The sequence below is a fragment of the Peromyscus maniculatus genome, chromosome 19 (assembly GCF_049852395.1).
Source record: "Peromyscus maniculatus bairdii isolate BWxNUB_F1_BW_parent chromosome 19, HU_Pman_BW_mat_3.1, whole genome shotgun sequence".
NCBI lineage: Eukaryota > Metazoa > Chordata > Mammalia > Rodentia > Cricetidae > Peromyscus > Peromyscus maniculatus.
In genome coordinates this window covers 52,095,547-52,117,283 of record NC_134870.1, presented here as the reverse complement: position 1 = coordinate 52,117,283, position 21,737 = coordinate 52,095,547, and the positions used below count along the sequence as shown (strand labels likewise).

Below are 21,737 nucleotides of genomic sequence, written 5' to 3'. Positions count from 1 at the left end.
TTGTGTAGTATAAGAAAGTGGGCTGAGCAAGCCATGAGGAGCAAGCCAGTAAGCAGCGTTCCTCCGTGGGCTCTGCTTCAGTCCCTGCCTCCAGGTTCCTGGCTTGACTTCTCTTCCTGATGGACTACGTGCTCTATCTAAGTTGAAACAAACCTTTCCCTTTCCGAATTGCTTTTGATCATGGTGTTTAATCGCAGCCAGGACCGTGAGTTTCTAGCTGTCTGGAGAATTGCTGTCTGGTGTTGAGCAATCTCTTTCCCTCTCTGGCCCTCCGTCCTCTCAATACAGAATAAGGATGCTGCTATAGTTCTGGTGTTCCCTCCAAACTGCATTGAGATAGTTAAATGATAATTGTCAGCCGGGCTGGGTGGTGAAGGCCTGTAATCTCTGCCTCTTGTGATGCAAGATGTTAGAGAACTAAGATTTGAGACCTGCTGAAGCTACAGAGTGAGACTCTGTCTCAAAACAAATAAGTTAAAAAAATAATAATAGTAGGAACCGGAGAAATGGCTCAGGGGTTAAGATCACCTGCTGCTCCTCCGGAGAATTCGATCTTATTTCCTAGTACCTACATCAGGTAGTTCACAACTGCCTGTAACTCCAGCTCCAGGGGATCCAAAACCCTCTTCTGGCCTTCGTGTGGCTGGCACACACACACACACACACACACACACACACACACACACACACACAAACACACACACACACACACACAGAGCATTCACATACACATAAATAAAAAATAAGTAATTAATTAAAAAACAATCATGATAGAGAGGTCTGGGGATGTAGTTCAGTGGTAAAGTCCTTGCCTAGTATGCACAAGACCCTGGGTTCAATCCCCAGGGCCAAAAATAAAAGGGGGGTAATGGATGGATGCCACTACAAAAGCGTCAGTTCAGCCCCCTCTGGCTTTCCTGTGCTCTCTTGCCCATCGTCTGCCTTTTCCATGGTATAAAGTTGCAAGAAGGGCTTTTGCTGGGGCCAGAGATGTAGCTCAGCTGGCAGATTGCTCGCCTAGCGTGCATGAAGGGGGTGTGACGGTGCACGCCTGTAACTCCAGCACTCAGGTGGTGGAGGAAGGAGAATCAGAGGTTCAAGGTCACCGTTGACCATACAACAAGTAGACGTTGCCTCAAAAGTAAAGGAGAAGATGCCGGGTGTGGTGGTGCACACCTTCAATCCCAGCACTCAGGAGGCAGAGGCAGGTGGATTTCTGTGAGTTTGAGGCCAGCCTGGATTACACAGGGAGTTCCATGTCAGCCGGGGCGACATGGGAGACCCTCCCCCAGGGTGGGGGGTGGGGCGGGGGAGGAAGAGAGAAGAGGGGGTAAAAAAGTTCTTGCCAGATGCTGGCCCTAGAGCCTGAGGGGCCCATGCTAGATGCCGACCCCTGCCTCCAGAACTGAGTACTGATCAATTCTGTTCATTATCAATAGTCTCGGGTCTTCTGTTATGGAAGCAGAGCAGGACTATGGAAGACGCTCGCAGAGGCCATTTCCGGCTCTTCGTTTGATATTGACAGTACTGGATTGGGAGTCGGGGTGTGTGTGTGTGTGTGTGTGTGTGTGTGTGTGTGTGTGTGTGTGTGTGTAAAGTCTTAAACTAAACAGTAGCTGCCCCTGGAGCTCAGAGAACAGGGCAATGGGATATGGGGGCTGAAAGGAACAGGTTAGGACCAGCTGAGAATGCAGAGTTCTGAGGAGGCAAGAGCCAGGAAAGAACAGACAATGGGTGGAACGATCGTGCTCCTGGACTGAGCCAGGCTGGATGCTGCTCTTTGCCTGTGTCACATGGCTGCATCTCTGCGTGTCCACGAGGCACCCTTCAGGCTTCTTTTTGTACCACATGCTGTGGAGATGAGGGTGAGGGAGTGGGGTACCACAGGCTAGTGCCCTTACCTGGCACAAAGATGTAGACGCGCTTCCGCTCACCGAGCTCTGGCCCTAGGGAGTTGTTGTAGGCACAGAAGTATTCTCCAGTATCTCCCCCAGTGACATTGGTCAATGTCAGCACACTGGAGAAGGTGCCGTCCTGATTCATGGCCGTTTCTTGCCAGGACGCCTGGGACATCTGCTCCCATACCACTGGAGCTGAACCCGAGCAGGTCAGAACAAAGGTGCTGGACATGTTGAGGACGAACTCTGGCCCAGGGGGCGTGATGACCAGACCTTGGCAGATCTGTGGTCCCAGCAGCAACAGCAGGGACAGCAACAACTGGCCTTTGGGGCAGGAAGGGTCACATGTCAGGGCTAAGAGAAAGGAGCCCTTCCCCAGAGCTGTCCTGGAGGCCTGTCTGCTCCCAAGTCCTTAAAGAGCGCATCTCCCTGTTCAACACAGGCTAATTGACCACCGCCAGGCCCTCAAGGGCTCCTGTCCTCACTCTCTGCCTCTTTTGACTCTGGCATCTAAGCCCTTGAGCTATGCTATGTGTAGGCAGCAAGCAGGAGAAGGGGCAGGAAATCCTGTGGAAGCAATCCCTGGGCCTCTAGTTCCTGCATTGCCGTCCAGGTCACTCCCTAGGCCTCTTCTCTGTAGCTGCTCAGTGAGATGCTGAGGCCCCTGGGGCTTGAAGGACTAAAGGATGGAGTGTGGGGGGGGTGGGGAGGTGAGGGGTTAAGATATGCATGTCGGATGATTGGTGCCCTCCCCCATGACATCCCCTGGGGGAGGCTGGGAGAAACAGCTATGGTCACTGCTACATATCAGTGTTTACAGAGAGGGTTTTAAAGGCCACATCCTTGTGTTCCCGGGTGATGAAAATCAGGACAGGTGCAGCCAGTCAGCAGGGTCATCAAACCACAGTCAGTAGGGCAGGCCACTGGCTCCTCACCGGTTGCCTGGGCTTTGCCCAGACCTTGGAGAGCTTAGAGGCAGGTATCCAATTGGACTGAAGAGGGATGGGAGACTGGGGTGTCTCGGGGGGTGCTGTGGGTGCAGGGGGATAAGTAAGGAACTCGAGCTGGTGGTTCTGGACAAGGAGGGATCTGCTGAGTGGATCTAAAACCAAAGCTAATAACTGGGCAGTTGAAGGAGTCCTCCACAGACCACCTTCAAATACAGGGAAACTGAGGCTCAAGCGTGCTATGGAGCTTCTGGATTCTCAGGCCTTAGTTCTTACCAAGCATCACTACCGCCAGCTCCCTAGGGCATCGCTAGGACGCTCATCTTTGCCCCCGGCCTACTTACCTTTGAGGACTGGAGCTGGCATCACACCTGGGAGCCCCATGGTGACCTGCAAAACCAAACAGAGATCAGGGCCCAGTGTGGGCAAAGGCAGCGCCAGGCCCACCCCAGACCTGGTTCCCGCAGAGTCAGCTCTGCTCGGGTATCCGACATCACGTCTCAAGGCTGGGAAGACATCCGGGTCCCCGAGCCCTCTCCCTTCCGTTTCCAACTCTCACGTGGCTGAGCCCTTTGACTAGGGGCCTCAGTTTCCCTCTGTGTCAACCCAACCCTGGAGGTGGGGAAATTGGGCTGGATAGGGGACTGCCAGCTCTGACAGCCTGTCCTCTGGGTGACAGTTCCAATGCCAGGCACTTATCTGCCAGGACAAACATTTGGGAGAGTGTGATGAAAGGCCGGGGAGGGGGGAGGAGAAGGAGGGGGTGAGCCAGAGCCCGGAGAGCTCCCACAAGTCCCTCCACAAGCACAACAGGAAATGGGACGTCTGTGGGAAGGGAAGTGGGGAGGGGGAGGGGGGCCAGGACGAAGGAATGTGGGAGTGGGCTGGCCCCCCTACTCAGCCCAGAGCCGCCCAGGGGGGCCCAGGAGAGAGGAACCAGGTTCTCAGCCCCACCTAATTAATCAGGCTTTGAAGGTCCTTGGAGACCACGGAAGCCAAACTTTCAACATCGTCTGTATGGGGAAACTGAGGCCCTGAGGAGCAAAGACATTTACCCAAGGTTCCTAACGGAGCCTGTTTGAGTGGGAAACGGAGAGCTCAAAGGTGGGAGCAGAGGAAGGCAGAGAGGGGATTTGAGAAACAGGCTCCTGGGACAGGGACACAGACAGACACGATGTAAGGGTGAATCTTTGGTTTGCCCTTCCCTTCCCCAGCCATTCCTCGGGTTCCAAACAGTCACCAGTTAGCCAGGTATGGTCAGGGTCACAGACGGAGAAACCTAGGAGGCTATCATGGGACAGGCTGCCAAGGCGCATCCTGAGATTGTGGGGGCTGCCCATCCTGGTCCAGTTTGCCTCCACTCCGCCATGTTGACCTCTGTAGTTTCTACCCAGGCCTGAGGAGTCAGGTCTCATGAACTCCATTGCCATCTCTTGTGCCGGGGCCACGTCTGTGAACAGAACCCTTAGCCAGCAAGCAGCTGATGAATGTACCACCAGTGAGGGCTATCCTCACACATGAGACACAGGCAAGGCCCACCCCAGCTCTGTTCAATGCTTTAAGACTCAATCTATACAAAGTCACTCTGCAGACCGCTTTTCTTCCTTTACCCTGTCTTCAGACAGCCTGCCTGCCTGAGGGCCCCCTGGCCCCGAGTCTCCCCTCTCAGAATTACTACTGGTCAAAACCTTCCTGATGCCCCTTTCTCAGCCCTTCCCTTCACAGCCCTCCAGTGCCGGCCCCTCCAGCTGGACACCAGGCCTCCTTGGGCAGCACAGACAGCATTGGGTACCCAGGCGGAGCCAACGGGCCCTACAGAAACCCATCTGCCCCTTGGTGGGTGCCCCTCTGGCTCCCCACTTCCTGCCAGAGATGTGGGCCAAAGAAAATCATTAGCAGCCCGGGCTGGGGGAGGGTTCATCCTAGCCCTCCCCTCCTCTCCCAGCCTCCCTGGCTGGCCACACTGTTTATTATTCTAAAGGAGGAATTTGGCCTGCTGGCCAGGAGATGGGAGGTCACTGCAAGGAGGCTGGCCTGGCTCTGGTAGGCTGTGCTGACCATGTGGGCTGGAAACTCATGGCATGCAGTCCCCGACCCTGAGACTTTCTATCTCTCCATCTTCTCTTCTCCGGCCCCCTCCTGCAGGAAATAAGGCTGGGGGAGCTAAAAGGAAGACTCTAAGCTGGGCAGGAGCCTCCTCAAATGGGAAGGAGAGACCCAGAGAAGTCCAGAATCAGGACCAGGTCACATAGACACAAAGTGTGTTCCAGCTGTGGGGAGGACAGATGAGGTGAATGAGCTTCCAGGGGGAGAATGTAAGTCAATGCCAGCTTGGGTCTTGAAAAAAGTACCCCTCACCAGATCCTCAAACCCACTGTGACAATGACTGGATCTCCTGCCTGCTCTGGGACTCATTTGCATATGCATTCACAGAGAGGTTATGATGGTCATCTTTTTTTTTTTTTGTTTTTTTGTTTTTTTGTTTTTTTGAGGTTTCACTGTGTAGCCCTGGTTGACCTGGAACTCACTCTGTAGCCCAGGCTGGCCTTGAACTCAGAGATCCACCTGCCTCTGCTCCTCAAGTGCTGGGATTAAAGGTGTGTACCACCACTGCCTGGCTCTATGATGGTCATCTTAAAGATCGGTCACTGTTCAAAAGTTCTACCTTTCTGACTACTCAAAGAGAAGGTTCTGGCCACCATTACCCTCCATGGAGTGGCCTGAGGGGGTAATGGTTGGTCAGGAATGCAGATGACCTGCTTGAGGCCATAGTACCTGGGAATCCATGACCCGTCTCATCCCACTGACCTAGCGTGTACTTCCAGACACGTTGTCTAAATGGCCTCAGCTTCCGCCTCTACACAGCTAGGAGTTAGATGGTTTTTCAGGTGACTTCCAGCCAAATGAAATGCCCCGGGGTATTTCTGGGGTGACATAGACAGCAAGCTGCAGGTCGAGGACTCATCGGATTGGGGCTCAGGCACCCAGCATTAGCACCTGGCCACCAGCATGACGTCCAACGACTCCGGACAATCCCAGTTTCCCATTCAGTGCCTTTACGGAACATCCCGTGCTTCTGGAAGCTGCTGTGTTCCGAGCAACCTCAGGCTAACTGACTTGCCCTGATGGCATGCCTCTGACAACTTCCTTTCTTTGAGAGAGGGAGCTGTGATCCAGAAAAGAGTCCCCTAGGTCACCCTGGGCACCACATCAAGAGGCAGGCACCCCCTACTGCCATGCCCAGTGAGTCCCCTCCAGTGGAGAAAATTCCCAAATCCCACTCCTTGCCCTCAGCACTGCTCCTGTTCAGGCTAGGTCCGGGCGGCGGGGGGGTGAGGGGGGGGTGGCTCAGCTTCTCACAGCAGATCTGAGGCACCCCTTAGGGAATCAGAGTGAGGCCCCAAGCCCAAGGGAGCAGGCATGCTTGGGAGTCATCCTCAGAACCCCAGCCTTCCCGCTCACAAGCACATACAATCCCCCACTCCTTTCCCACCAACTTAATCTAAATAAATCCAGCCCATCTTGGCCACATCCGCCAGCATCAGCTTTCCTCCCTCGGGGTCCTGAGGCTCCCACGACACAAGCAGTCTGGGGGGGGGGGGGCGGGGGTTGCTGCATGGCTGCCAGAGGGAGGCCTGCCACGCGGTGAACACATGCACACAGTCCAGATGCTGCCTACGCGCTCTCTCACACGCTCTTCTGCAGCACACACATGTGTAGCTCTTCGGGTGTGTGCCCAGCCCTCAGGCAGGCACGAACCATGTGCATGCCCACACAAGACATGTGCACACAGCTCCCTCGGTGCCCAGTACACGTGCACACAGGACAGGCCGATGCCTGGGGGCTTTACCACGTGTCCATCAGAGATGCACTCATGTATAACAGTACTCATGTGCCCCCCCCCCCACATACACGGAACATGTATACACAGGACTACAGTCATCCCTCTACACATGTATCTCTGCACAAGCATAACACAAGGAGCTAAAAGTCTCATCTGTGGGGCCGTGCTTGGCATGCATGGTCTCATTTCATCCTCTCCCAGCTCTGGGGCCGAGAATGATTATCCCCATTTTACAGCTAAGAAAACTGAGGTGGAGAGACTGCTTTGGTAAATCGCCAAGACGTGCAGATCAGACAAGAGGAAAGTAGAGACCCAAAGGAGGCGGCATGCCTCTCCACGGCCTGCCACCCCCGGCAGGCTGGGCAGAGGGCAGTGGGTGGGGACTGAGGAAACAGATGGCTTTGAGATTAATGTAGCTGGACGTCAAGGGGACCTGGTGACTGTGTGCTGGAGGGATCCAAGGGGCAAGTTTCGGAGATGAACTATGGAGGGCAGGAGGGCAGACGGCGGGAAGATAGAGCCGCGTCCTAAGAATGAGACCACGCACAGGCTGAAGGGCCTGCCACTGAGCTGCTTTCAAATGTGGGAGGTTTGGTGGGCGCGGCGTGGAAATGGGACGGTACCAGAGGCTTGAGAAAGCCAGCTGCGGTTCAAAGGGGGCACTTGGTGTCCTCACCGGCTTCAGTGCCACCAAGTTCTGAATAAACAAGATACCCAAGCAGGAGGCCCAGGCCTGGGGCCACAGGGTCGGCATCTGGGAATGTAAATGCCCTGCAGCCAGGAAGCATCCATCTGATTCCTTTCCTGAGTCTCACTGTACAGGTGGCCAAACTCAGGCGTGGGCCAGGGAACTGAGAAGTCCCACTGGGTCTTTCGGCAGGATGGACTCTAGTGGGTTATGAGCTCACCTGCCTGGGGTACCACGCCCAGCACCTGCTCACCGTCTGGAGCCTCGCTATGCATAGCTCTGCCTCGCCACACATCAGTCGCTTTCCTGAACCTGTCCCAGACACGAGGAGACCTGTGACAGAGCCACAGGTGTGTGACCCGCTCAGTTGCCGGCGAAAGTGAGACATAGGCTTGTTTCCTGGCCTTGTCCTGTCTTACAAATCAGGGGCCCTTCACGCCCCCCCCCCGCCCCGGATAAACAGCAGGATGGGAGGAAACGAACTAGTTATTATTTTCTCTCCGAGCCTCAGTACAAGAGAGTGGAAGAACTTTCCAGGCTGGAGCTGTGGCTCACAGGACCCCTTGCCCTGTGGACTTGGAATGCTGGGTTCAGGGTGGGGGTGGAGGGAACCTCCCCAACCCGACTGGGATGCCAGTGACTCAGCTCAGCAGAAGAGGCAGCCAGCTCGAGGCTGGGAGTGTGCGGGGGCAAGAGGAATCCGCAGCCAGGGACAGAATCCTCGGCCAGCAGCTGGACAGTGAGCAAGTGACAACAGCCTGGTCTGGACCGAGTTTGGCACTTCTGGCCTTCCTAGAGCCAGCTGATGTGGGTGTGGTCTTATCGTACCGGTCAGGAAGCCCCAACCCGGGAGCTAGAGAACAGTCTGGAGGGTGAGGATACCATGACAAGTGGGAAGAGAAACCTGGGAAGGGATAGAGCCCATCGCCTCCATCCTATGGCTCGTTTTATTGGAGAAGTCTTAGCAGGCTGTCACTACAGTGACTCTCCCCAGGGGCCTCAGAGGACCAACCACTAAGGATGGCGAGCGAGCCATTGGGACAGTCTGTGGCTGTCTCTGTGTCCTCGTCCCCTCGTGACTCCCCGGGTTCCTTTTCTCTCTCACCTGTTCTCTCTCTCTCTGCAGTACCCATCATCCCCCTGACCTGCCTAAGGCTCTCCGTAAGCCTCAGGTAAAGGCGGCCTCTGAGCCATGACTGTAGGGAACCATCCCCACCAAATTGCTCCTCATGGCTGAGGGAGGAAGGTCACTGTCCACTCAGCTCCCCGGGGTCCCACACTCACTCTGTGTTCCTCTCCCCAGGAGGCCTCCCCGGGACAGAAATGGGAAAGAAATGGCCTATTTTCTGGAAGTCCAAAATAAAACGAAACATCTGTCTGGAAGGGAGCCAGGCAGATAAAGAACGCACTGGTCCCCCCACCCACCCACCCCCGCAACAGCACCCCCCCCACCTCCAGAGTGTGTGTGTGCTGGGGGTTGGGGGGGTGGAACAGGCTGTGGGAAAGTGCTCAGCATGTGCCTGACGGCTCTTGGGCCCCCCCCCCCCCCCCCGGGAGGGAACCAGCCTGGGAAGGAGGTCAGAGAGGAGGATGGGAGGCCCAATCAGTGCCTCTGCCCACAGCCCAGCCGCCTGCAGAGCAAGCACTTCCTGCCCCCTGCCTCAGGCGCCTTGCTGGCCTCAGGCTCGGCCCCCACGGCTTCATTCCGGGCCATGTAGCCTGGCTCTGCTGATGCTCTGGGACCCCCCTGGCTCCCAGTCTCCACGGTCTCACTCCAGCCCTCCCTTATCAATTCTTCCAGAAGAAATGGGACTTAGATGGCCTTGGAGAGTTCCATTTCAGCAGCAGCTCTACCTTAGGCCATCCCCTCTGCCCCCCCCCCCCCCGCCCTGTCCCCTGCCCCCTGCCCACAGTCACAAGGGACCTGTTTAAGGCCTCAGCAGCCACCAGGGCCAGGCTGCTCCTGAGAACGATCTTGCCAGGTTCTCAGCCCGGACCAACACGCCCTACTGCGTTCCTGTGTCACAGATGAGCAAACTGAGGTAGAGAAAGGACACACATTGTTTGCCCAGCTGTGGCTACAGTGCAAAATCCTTCGCAGACTGTCCCTGCCCCTACCAGCACATAGGCCCAACTCCTACCCACTCGCTCACTCACTCACTCACTCACTCACTCACTCACTCACTCACTCACCCGCTCTGCTTTCCTGCAGGACTAACAGCTAGAGGCCTACAGAAAGGACAGTGGGAGCCTGGGCAGTCCCAGCCACACACGCGTCTGCTGCCGCCTGCTCATTCCTATTTCCGGACCTCTCCACACGGTCTTTTGAGCTAGGCCAAAGCGAAGTTGACAGTCCTAGGTGCGACATTCACGGGGCCAGCCGGAACCACACACGCCCCACTCCTCACCTTCTAGCACACAGCCGGTGATAGGAATCTCACTTCCTCTGGGGCCCTTGATACCGAGAAGCTCAGGATCCCCAGAGGCCAGACTACCACAGCGGTCTTGTTACGCTGAGCACAGCCTGTCTCCCTGTGTCCCCTACCTCTTGGTTGGTCCTGCTTCTGTCCACCAGCTTTCTCACACCCGCTGGACGACACCTTTCTTCTCACTCACTGTTCCGATCCAAAAACAAATAAAAACCCCCGACTCATTTGGAACCAGGCCTCCTGCTCAATGAAGTGATCCAGGAATTTTGTTTCATCCCACACAACAGTTGTGGGAGGGGAGGAATGTGCTCATTATACCCATTTCACAGAAGAGAACCCCGAGTCTCATGGAGGTTTGGTGACTTGTCCCCAAGGTCGCATGGCCAATAATCAGAGGAGCTAGGACAGTATTAACCACTGAGCAAGACAGCTGATCTCCCAACTAAGGGCAACTCTGTCCACAGGAAACTGGTCCTGCCTGAAGTTCTCAGCGACAGGAGGATCCTCCAAGGTCAGGGCCCTGCCCCGTCCTCACTGAGGGCAACGGGCAGGAAAGCTCCACCCTCAAGTTCACCCAGCAATTTGAAAGACCAAGTGGAGACAGAAGTCAGAGCCCTTTTGAGACCTCACAGCAGAATCCAGGAGAAGGGATCCCTAGCCCCCAGCATGGTGGCTGGCACACGCCTTTAGTCCCAGCACTCGGGAGGCAAAGGCGGGAGCATCTCCTTGACGTTGCAAGTTCTAGGCTGGCCAAGACTATATAGCAAGACTCCATCAAAAAAAATCAGGGAGAGAGATTCTTGCAGAGAAAAAAAACCCACTTTTGGTCTTGCCTCGGAGACAGAACATCTAGGTAGTCGGGCTCAGTGTGTTGCCAGCTCTGCCTAGGGCCTGCGGGCCTGCCTCTCCGGGCCCAGCACCCCCAGCATGGTCCCAGAGCACCAACCAGAGCCTGGGAAGCTGCGGAGTTCCAGCCTTCACCTCCCCAGGCTGCCCACCCTGCCCCCCACTCTCTAGAGCCTCATCTCGGGCTGGTGCCATGACAACCGAGAGCACCAGGCCCTGGCAGCTAAAGGAGCCCCTGAGAGGGGTCCCCGGCCGGGGTTGGGAGGGGTGCGGCAGGCGCAAACAAGCAAACCTTCTGTTTCCCTGGCCGCGACCATCGGGGACCAGCCGTGGGCTGGGGGGCCTCGGGGAGAAAGTGTTCTCAGAGCCAAGCGGGCAGGGGGCAGGCTGGCCTCGAATCCCGTTCCTACTGACTCACCCACACGAGGCCTTCCCCCACCAGCCCGGAGTCCACGGACCAGGCAAGAGCCGCTGGTTAGGGAGAAACCCCCGCCACTGATCCGTGCCAATTACAGAACATTGAGATTCCCCTCAGAGCCCTCCTGGGCCGTGAATTGAGAGGAGAAGTGTCCACGTTTTCTACACACACACACACACACACACACACACACACCGTACTTTCTCAGCATCTCTTCCCTATCCCTTCCTGCAGGCTTCACCCTCCGGCTCTCCCTCTGTGACTGTCTCGTGTCTCGTTCTCCAGGGTATAAATCGGGCCTGTGCGCTGAGTCACTGGGGCTGTGGATGAAGTTCACACGAGGAGATGCTTGGAGGAGGGCCCGGTACCCCCATAGGAAGTCAGAGACTACCTTCCTCATGCCTCTCCACCCACAGGAGAAGGCACTCACTCAACCAGCCTAGAGTGTGGTAGCTGACACCTGGTACCCTGGCTTGGTGAGGGAGAGGATGCGATGATACGGAAGATGGCACAGGATAGGGCTACCTGGGAAGTAAGTGGGAGCTCACAATGGTATGAAATTGGCAGCAGCTCCTCTCCCCTGGGCTACACGGAGGCCCAGTGAGGCATTCCTTCATCTACCGAGCGGCCAGCCTAGGAATGAGCTAAACTCGATGGATGTCTCCCAGTCCACGGCTATCAGCTAAGTCTTCTCTGTCCCTCAAATTTGACTTCCTACAATTCAGGGAACATGCCTCACGACTATGTGGTATCTCTCCAAATTCCCGACCACAGATCTGAGTCTTCAGTAGGTGCCCCACTGACGGATAAAACGGCTATGTGGAGTGAGTTCTTCCACCTCTCAGGCCTCATCCTCAGCTGTCCCCTAGTGACAGTGCTCTCTAGGCTGAGGACTGGGTGGGGCAGACAAGGGTGACTCTTCCCCTCTTGGCGGAGGCGACAGGACAGGTGGCCGCGGGAGCAGCACAGACAGACTTACGGTGTCCTAAAGCCAGGGAGCCATCCCTGATGCCACCCAGGACAGGGCAAGGGCCTGGGAGCTCAGGCAGGCTGGGGGAGAGCTTTGCCATCTCCGAGCCATTTAATCCACACCCAGATCCCAGTCCTCCCATCCGGCAGCTGTGTGGCCACTTGGGGTTGAGCTTGTCTGAGTGTGTTTCCTGAAGAGAGGCGCGAGCTTCTGCTGCTGCTACGATAGTTCAAGATGACGACGACAAAGAGCCTGTGGCATCATCCCCTGGTCAGTAAACGGTAGCTGCTAAGATTCTGTGAGGCTCTCTGGAGATGCAGTCCGGGCAGGGCAGGCTACTCCGCAGCGCTCTGGTATTAGCTACATTTGGGACATGGAAAGGCCCGGGGAGGGGGGGGGTGCGGGAGGGGGGAGGGCCTCCATGGCTCTGTTAGACTACAGCTACCACTCCAGACTTTTTTTTGTCAGCAAAGTGATAGGTGACAAGCAGGGAAAGAGAGCAAGCCTTTGGGAAAGGTTGGGGGCACTGGGTGAGGGTTTAGGCTTTGCCCTGGGCACACCAATGCATCGACTTCCAGGGGTTTAACCGTGATGGTGAATGGTGAGCTACTGAGAATGGTAAGCACGGGGGGGCGGGGGGGAGGCATGTAGGAAAGTGAGGTGAGCAGGTATTTCGTGGGAGATTGTCAGTTGTCCTAAGGACAGCGGAGTCAGAGATTCCAGTTTCCAGACTGAGGCCATGCCAAACCCAGCCAGAAGTCTCCAGCAGGAGCAGGTATATAATTTGTGGGCCAGGTGTAAAGTGAGAAGGAGGGGTAATTTAAAAAAATTATTTAGAGTTTCAAAATGCTGCTTTGAGGGGGCCTCACACTAAGTGTGGGCCCTTCTCAGCACAGGGGTCCTCATGAGGGCGAGTGCTCATGAAGTCACCTCTATGTCCTAGAATAAAGGGGAGGCCATCTGTCCATCATCCATCATCCATCCATCCATCCGTCCATCCATCATCTTGACATTCATTAATTTACCTATTCACCACAGCACTAATAATTCAGTAGACAGACCCAGACTCGGTATTGACAAAGGCACAAATACAGGTAAGATTAGAATAGCCGATACAGGTCGCTGGGTCAAGCCCGGATGTTTACCTTCACGCCCAATGTTATGGGCTGAGAGGAGTCAGGGTGTCTGTGACAAGTTTATAAGGCCGGTTCTTGTCCCTCTGGAGTGGTCTGGACTGCCCTGCTGTCTCTGTGACATTTATGTGCAGGAGAAGAAGAGCCCGGTGGTACTACAGCTCTTGGGGACCCACTTTGCAGGAAAGGAAAGTAACTAAGTCACCAACAAAATGTGACCCACAGCTGTAATAAGCCTGGCTCCTAGGAAGGCCGGGGATGTAGGTCAGTTGGCCGAGTGCCTGCCTAGCATGTAAGAAACTCTGGGTTCGATGCCCAGCACCACACAAACTGGGCATGGTGGCACACGTCTGAACTCCGCCATCCCGGAGGTGGAGGCAGGAAGGTCAGACGTCCACCGTTAACTTCAGCTACATATCAAGCTCAAGGCAAGCCTGGGCTACATAAGACATGGTCTAGAAGAGGAGGAGGAGATTGCAGCCATGCTACATGGAAGGGGCGTGCAGTGCTAAAAGCAGGGCTGGGGTGGGCCTCTGGAGCCACTGACCTTGCCCTTCCTCTTCCCCTCTTCATAGAAGAGAAAACTACAGTCAGAATGGAGAAGTGATAGGACTGGAAGCTTTATGACCCAGAAAACCAGGGGGTTCCCGTCCTCCGTCAAGCAGGCTCTGTGGGCTGTGTCTGAGTTAGCAGAGGACTTGCTCTGCAAGAAATCTTGGTCCCCAGCACTGCATACAACTAGGCATGGTGGGACATGTTTAAAATCCCAGCACTCAGAGTGCGGAGGCAGGAGGATCAGAAGTTCAAGGTCACCCTTGGCTACAAAGCCAGTTCAAGGCCAACCTGGGATAGTTGAGACCCTGGAGAGAAGGGAGGTTTGGGGTTGGGGTGGGTTTTGTTCCTCTTTTGCAAAGATCTGCCTTACCCCCGAGAGACAAGGAGGCTGGTCCATAGACAGCAGGTGGAGCTGGGACCCCTCTGTCTTTTGGATGGTGATATGGATACGTGCATGCCCCATCACCTGTGATCTGCATAGCCTGAGATACATCCTTTCCTTTTTTTTTTTCTTTCTGACCTTGGGTCCACCCCCACACCATAAGGAAATCAAACCAAATGAGCCCCGAAATCCTTTTCATCTCTGACATTCAGGCAATGCTCGAGCCGCTGACCCTCTCCGGGGACAGTGCTGTCCATCACAGGATGGAGAAGCTGGAACCTCCCGCAGATGAAAGCATCAAGCATGGAGACATCAAACGGGCGTACTCTGAGGCGGGTGGGAGGGTATTAATGTGATTAAAGCTGTACACAGACGTACTTTGATTTTCGCCCACCTGCATCAGGCTGAGCATTATCTGAGCCCCCAAGAAAGTACTTACAAGTAGAGGAGCTTGGGGGCCAGGTCTGGGGGTCCAGGAAGCTATTTTCTGAGTCTCTGGACCCTAAGACTTGGTGTAGGGGAGGGTACCAGGTGTGCTGTGCATAGGGTAGCAAGAGCGTGAATTCTACCTCTGCTCCCATGGAGGTGGGTCCATTCCCTCCACTTCCGCTAACGTCCCTCTGTGTTTGGGGTCCAAGCCTACTTTCTCTACAAACCAAAGCTCAGCCCCAGAAAGGACATACAGGGTCTCTCTTGTACAACTCTCACACCCGACTTTCCTGGCTCTCAGGAAAACAGGCCTGTAGACTCTGCAGGAACACGCCCTGGGACGGGAAACTGAGCACATTAAAGGGCCCTCTCCTGGCTAGAAAGTTCTCCTCCTTATTACAGGTTGAGGCTTTCCATTAGCAGCCATTGATCCAGACCTCTTTCTGCAATGTGGAGAGAAAGGGTAAGAAAAAACCCTTTCATTGTAAAGTTAAATATGCATGATCCCTGAGCACACAGCAGGGCCTGTGTGCCTGCCAATCTGCTCTGGCAGGGCTTGGAATCCTGGGATTGTTCTGTGGTGGCCGGGAGCTTAGTGATCGTCGGGGTCAACCTCTTTGTTCAGCTGAGGGAGGACTGAGGCCCGTAGTCACATGGCGTTCTGGGACTTGAGGCCCCCCTCTGGAATGTTGAGGACAGATGAGGCAAGTCCCTGGCATTTATACTGGATCCCAGGCCCCACCCAGCCTCACCTCACAAGGTTCAGAAAGCAGAAAAACCCAAATGCCAATCCCAGATCCTCCACTTCCTCTCTGTGGGACTCTGGGCCCCTGATTTAGCCTCTTCCGGCACTTCCCCATCTGTAAAATGGGAAGAAGTTGCATCTACTCCTCAGGACTGCAGGATTTAGTTAACCTAGCGAATATGTACGAGTTTTCTGAATGCCAAGCACTGAGGACCAAAGAGAGAACTTCGGGGTTCCTCCAAGGCAGAAATGTAGTTAAAACACATACACAACTGTTCAGGAGTTGCTTCCGCCCACACTAGCTCAGGTGCCACGGAGGGACCACTCCATTCTCCTATCTCCTTGCTTCCAGAGTGAGACGACTATGGAAAAAGTCTCATTCCAAGGATCTACTGCTCAGGATCTAGAACCATCTGGAAGAAATAGAAGGGCCTTTCTGGAGTGTTTGGTCTCCCCTCTCCTCCCCTCCCCTCCTCTCCTCCACACCTTGAAGCCTGTCCAGAACAAAAGCCAGACTCTCTCTTAGACCCTGAGGGGATCTAGTCCCCGAGCCAGCCTCTGTACTGGGCCTGGAAAAAGAGGTACAAAATGTCTAGGTTCCTTCCATGGCCAAAGGTCTTTAGGGCTGCAGATCATTTTCCTATCCGGATGCTCATGCCCCGGAAGTGGAGGGAGCATGGGCTGCTTGTTCTCAGCCATGCTCACACAGGTCCACCCCACAGGTTATAGTAACCAGGCTCACACCTTGTGTCTTGGTAAGCACACAAAGTACTGTCACACTGTTCACAGAGAAGACTAGGCCCGGAGAGATGAAGTGCTCGCTGGGGCCACACATTCAGCCAATAGCAGAATCAAAAGTCAACACCTGACTGGGCATGGTAACACACACCTTTGATCCCAGCGCTTGGGGAGGCAGAGGCTCTCTGAGTTCAAGGCCAGCCTGGTCTACAGAGTGAGTTCCAGGACAGTCAGGGTCAGGACTACACAGAGAGAGACCCTGCCTCAAAACAAAGTTAATATGGCCGGGCAGTGGTGGCGCACGCCTTTAATCCCAGCACTCGGGAGGCAGAGGCAGGTGGATCTCTGTGAGTTCGAGGCCAGCCTGGTCTACAGAGCGAGATCTAGGACAGGCACCAAAGCTCCACAGAGAAACCCTGTCTCAAAAAACCATAAAACCAAAAACAACAGCAACAACAAAGTTAACACCCGGTGTTGATCTGAGGGCTCACAACCTCTAGGTACGGAGCAGCCCAGGGATGCCAGGCTAACCACAGGGTGCTTATGCAAGAATAGGCTTCTGACTTTGGATCCCCTGGGCTTTTCACTGCCTCCCTCCATCTGCTAGCAATTACAAGTCCAGCTCCCCCCGCACACACACACACACAGAGGAAAGAGGACGGCTGATAACATTGCCCTGCCATGCAGTTATCTGAAGTGTTTGCCCCACAGCCTCCCTCCTCACGCAGGACCAGAGATGGGGGATCTTGAAGCATCGAGGCCTGAGGCTACACGTTCTGCTGGGGAATGATGGAAGCCGGGAGGAAGCGCTGTGCGAGGAGTGGGTGAGGAGACCCTGACGATGCACGGCCAGGACGTATGGGGTGCAGCCTCTGGGTTTGCTTCCGTTTCAGCCTAAACGCTAGCTCTGGTGGGTGAGCCTGGAGTCGCTTAGCCTTGCTCTGCAAGCAGGGATCACAAAACTGACTCTGAGGCCTTGCTGTAAGGAACACAAAGTGGGCATGTACCAGGCTCACGTGTGACAGTGCCACTTTGACTCTGTGCCCCCTGTGCTGGGGCTCCGGGGCCTCCTACCTGGAGACAGGGGAGGACCGATCACTTCAGAAATACCCGTTGGTGAATCCGAGCCACCACATTCTCACTGCCAAACCCAGGGCCCGGCACTGAGGCCACAGGACCACAGGCTGTGGTGTGCAAATGATAGCAGCGGAGAGCCCGTGTGTCAGGGTGTTAGTAGAAAAGGCATGGCAAGCACCCGAAGACTGGAGGAACCCGGAGGGCTGCCTGGAAGAGGTGTGGTTGGAGGGACCAGGAGAGAGAAATGATGAGGAAGAGCATTCCAAGCAAGCGGGATGGGGGGGGGCCAAATGCCCACAGGCAGGGTGGTGCGAATTCCTCACAAATCCTGGAATCTAACCATCTGGAATCAAGAAACCAGGCTGGAACCAAGGGCCCAAGTCTGTCTGGGACAGTGGGGTGGAGGGGGTTTGGAGTCTCGCTTCAGCCTTGCTGCTGGGCTGTGGCTACAGATAGGTGGCCGGCCCATCAAGGTAGAGGAGGAAACCATTCCTGCATCCCAGGGGTCATTCAGAGTGCAGGGACATTCCTTCTGCTGTGAGGAGGCTGGGGCTTGCTACAGAGACTAGGAAGCTACCGAGAGATCTGGGCAGGAGGGAAGTGTGATGAACATCAGTTCAGATTTTAGGCTAGAGGGGAGCAGAGTCCTGAGGGCGAGAACAAACAGGAAAACAGGCTGTGGCAGAAGGGAACGGCCCAGCCACGACCGCCCTTCACAGAGGGGCCCCCCAACCTGAGAGCCCGGAACTAGACCCCAGCCCAGCCACAGGACCACTGGTCCGGTTTATAAACTTGCCTCCATCCGAAACTTTGAGACCCAGAATTTCCCCAGTGGCTAGGGGTTTGGAAGGACATCTTAGGAATCTGGAAAATTTGCAAATCTATTTAAAATCTCCGAAGTCTGCCTGGCAGTTGGCTGGCCTGGAGCCAGACTTAGTCTTAGGCACAAGACTTGGTCCAAGGGACAGGGGCTAGGATCCCCGAGGTCCCCACTTCTGCGAAAGCTATTAGCCACCTCTGGATTCCCCTCCCCTGACCCTGCTACCTCTCCCCATCCCCCACAGTCTCTTGCTGTGCCTTGGAGGTCCTGCTCCATTGGCATCCAGAAAGCTCTGGGGGTGTCTGAAGAGGTCAGGTAGGCAGCAGGATTGGGGGGGGGCAGCAGCTCACCATGCGGGGGGGTGGGGGTGGAGGGACAGCCCTGATATCAAGGGGAGTCCTTGCCCTCCTCCTAGCTGATTTTGTTACAATTTTTTCTTCTATTTTTTTTTCTGCACAAAGAAGCACAGGCTGGCGGGGTGGAAGGGGGCAACGACAAGACATGGGATGGGTTTCCTCCTCCCTGAACTTACCAGGCTACAGATGGCTTCTGGTGTGGGCTATCACCCCCTCCAGGAAGTCCTCCTCACTGTCCTCTGTTACTGTGCTGGACCCCAAATGGACAGCAGTAGAAGGGCTAGCCTGATTGCGGCAAGCCTTGGGAGAGACAGGGGAATGGAGAGAGTGCTCAGGGGCGAGGAGCAGGCCAGCCCCTCCTCACTCCCAAAGCATCCTTTGGGAGGAGCGGAGCAGCCTGGAGGGGCCGCCCTGGGTCTCGCTGGCAGGCAGGACGCTGACGACTGGTCTGGGCCGCTCTGGCTCTGGCCTCCTCTCTGTTCTCCTCTCCCTCAAAGTTACTCCCAGAGCAAGCCTAAGTCCCAGATAGGGCGCAGCGGGGACTGTGACCACAGTCAGCCCCAGCGCTCACACCACTGTGGGCTTTCCGTGCCCCCACTACCACCGCCACACACTTTGGGGGAAAGGCTGCAGGGCCGATTCTGATTGGCCAAGCTAGGGGAAGGAGGTGGGGGGAGAGGTGGAGCAGGGAGGGTGGACGCGTGTGTCTGTTTTCAATTTCAGGGTTTTTTTTTTTTTCCCTCTCTCTTTCTTTTCCCCCAAGTTTCTTGTTTTTCTTCCTCCTTTCCCTCTGCACCCTCCCTTCACCGGCTCGCTCAGGATGTGAGGGGATGTTTAGAAATTCCGCTGCCCACGCCAGCCACTGAGTCACTTTATTAGAGTGGCCTGCTCCGCTTGCTGATGCCTGTCAAATGGAGCCTCCCTTCACCATGGCACCTGGAGTGTGTGTGTGTGTGTGTGTGTGTGTGGTTTCTCTGTGCCTCAGTTTCCCCATCTGTAAAGGATCTGTGTGGTGAACTCAGCGTTCACTCAGTTAACAAGCCCACTGAACCTCTGCCCCATGTGAGGAACCATACTGGGTGCCGGGACTCTGTAGCAAGAGACCATCTGAGTTGGAGAAACATTCCCAGACAAGCGGGTACCCACTGGCGGAGTGGCTGGCAACACACTAGAGGAAGAAGACCCAACGGGGAGGCTCGGGGAGATCAGGGTCTTAAAGACTGCCACGGCTGAGTCCTGACTCTTCACCTGGGCCTGGAGCTGCGTCCTTTGCTACCTTAAACTTCGGGTCTGATTCCCGTTCATCTCTGCATACAGATGAGTCCGTCATCAAAGGCATGTCTGACTCAACGCAAGATAAGAGCCTCTAGGCAGTTGAGAGTGGTGGAGCAAGCCTGTGATCCCAGACAGGCACACCAGAGGACCGGTCTTAGCCACATGGGGAGACGCTGTTTAAAAAAAAAAAAAAAAAAAGTATATTCTTAGATTCCAGAAGCAGAAACTCTTATAGGCAGACCACCCCAGGAATCCAAGCACGACGGGAGCTGAGTTCCCCTCTCAAGCTGCAGCAACAGCAACTTCCTAGGAGCCCCGGGGACCTCACCGGACCAACCCCGCGACATGATGAGCCAGACCACAGGATGGTGGGAGACAGCCTGGCTTAGGCACCCCCTCCCCTTGGTCCCTGTCCTAGACTATTCCCCTCTAGCTCTTGTTAGGACCACAGACAGGGCTTAGGAGGACAGTGGCCATCTCTTCCCAGTCTGACCACCCTGGAGATATAAACACGTCTCTTGCTTCACCGTCACATTGCTGACTGGAGTCCCCAGGCAGCAGCAGCGGCAGAGCCGGGTGGGTTAGGCTCTGGTGTCAGGTCTCAGGGCCTGAGGCTCCTGAAACTCTCCCAAGAAGGATAGCATCAGTCTTGTTTTCTCCAGAAGGAACAAAGGCCCAGAGGTAAACTGGCACCCAGAGAGGGAACAGGACTTGTCCAAGGTCACCCAGCACATTGCCTCACATGTTCATGCCTACCCCCTCTTTAGCATCTTAAAGCCCCTGGGGAAACAGGAAAGGGATTTGCCCTGTTTTATAACAGGGAAACTGAGGTACAAGTTTAATGAGCTGCTTGAGCTCATCTGGCAACAGCTAGGATGGATGTGGGTGGTCTGGAACCACACTCAGAGCCAGGTACCCTGCCCCGCCTGCCTCCCAGCTTAGCTGCTGAGCAAGGTACCACCTGTGGTGTTCCGGGCCATCTCCCTGCTCCTCTTCCCCAGACCCCCTGGTGGCTGGCTTCTCTTCCACATTCCCGCGTCTCTAAATCCCTGGCCTCAGACTCCTAGCCCTCCAAGATCCACTGGGTATTGTTTCAAAAGGACTTGGGGACTTGAGTGGAGCGACCTGCCCCCCACTCCTGGGGATGCTGGTCTCCAGGGTTTGCAGAGGGGGTGTCTGAGATCATGCACCTCTTTTGACCTCATCTTCTGTGTCTCTGTACCCCACCTCCCCGCCCTCTCCTCCAGTCCTACCAAGGTCTCAGATCAGGGAAATTCCATTATTTATCTTGCTATCACTTCTTGGTCTCGTCTCAATAGCAATTGCTCGGCCGAGTGCTGGGCGGGACTGTGTGGAAGAGGGCACTCTGACTGGCCCAGACCATGTAGGGTAATGAGTCTCCAGGAGGAGTGCCTGACCCAGGGCTCGGTGTCTACGCAGGGTCATGGGGGAGCACAGATGATGCCAAAGGTCACAGGGTCAAGCCTACACAGGATTTCCTGTGCCAAAGACTCCATCAGAAACTGTCAGCTCCCTGGGTTTGAGCCCCAAATCACAAAACAGAGGGAAAGAGAGAGATGAGGGGAAGAGGGGGGACTCTACCCCCAGAATTTCTCTTGGTTGTGGTCCTCTGGACCCTCAGAACAATTGCAGTGCTCAGAATAGCTTCAAGGAAGCAAGGAGGAGCGTCCACACCAGAGTCCCAAAGGAAGTCGGGACACCTGGCCCTGGACTTTCACAGTCAGTGGAGGGGCCCCTCTCCTATCCGAGCCTCAGTTTCTCAGCTGGGGTCACTGTTGCACACGGACTTTGGGATGGTCAGCTGCAGGGCTCCCTCATGGCTGGACACTGACTAGGGAAAGGAGGCTGGCAGGCCCTGGGGCAGGGGACAGTTGGGGGCCAAAGCCGCGGCACAGAGGGGAGGGGTGTTGGTGGCGGCTCCCCAGGGGAAGCTGGGGGCTGTCGTTTCCGGCCAGCCCCGCTGTCCGCTGGCCCATCTGGAATCATTTAGCTCTACCACCATTAACCCTTGGTGGGCACAGGAGCTGTTTCTCTTCCCGCTGATGGTGGCGGGGGGTGGGATGGGGGGGGGGCGGCGGCGGCGGCGTGCAGGGGGTGGGGTGGGGGGAGTGGGAGGCCGTGCACAGGAGATACGGAACTACACAGAGTGCCACAGGGCCCTTACGA

The 21,737-nt window shown here is 55.6% G+C and overlaps 1 protein-coding gene across 3 annotated transcripts in view; it reads right to left on the bottom strand.

The window, feature by feature from the left end:
• Positions 1-18,859, bottom strand: part of Pdgfrb (platelet derived growth factor receptor beta) — a 39,665-nt gene extending 20,806 nt beyond the window's left edge. The window contains exons 1-3 of one of the 3 annotated variants that reach the window (XM_006985138.4): positions 18,452-18,859; positions 3,190-3,235; positions 1,902-2,222 (exon numbers count right to left, since the gene is read on the bottom strand). In XM_006985138.4, coding sequence (XP_006985200.2) covers positions 1,902-2,222; positions 3,190-3,229 — 361 coding nt within the window. In that variant the 5' untranslated portion in view covers positions 3,230-3,235; positions 18,452-18,859. Of the gene's footprint in view, positions 1-1,901; positions 2,223-3,189; positions 3,236-9,922; positions 9,996-18,451 lie in introns of those variants that run through there. The other 2 variants (XM_016003681.3, XM_076555326.1) reach the window with 2 other exon arrangements.
• Positions 18,860-21,737: the final 2,878 nt, after the last annotated feature.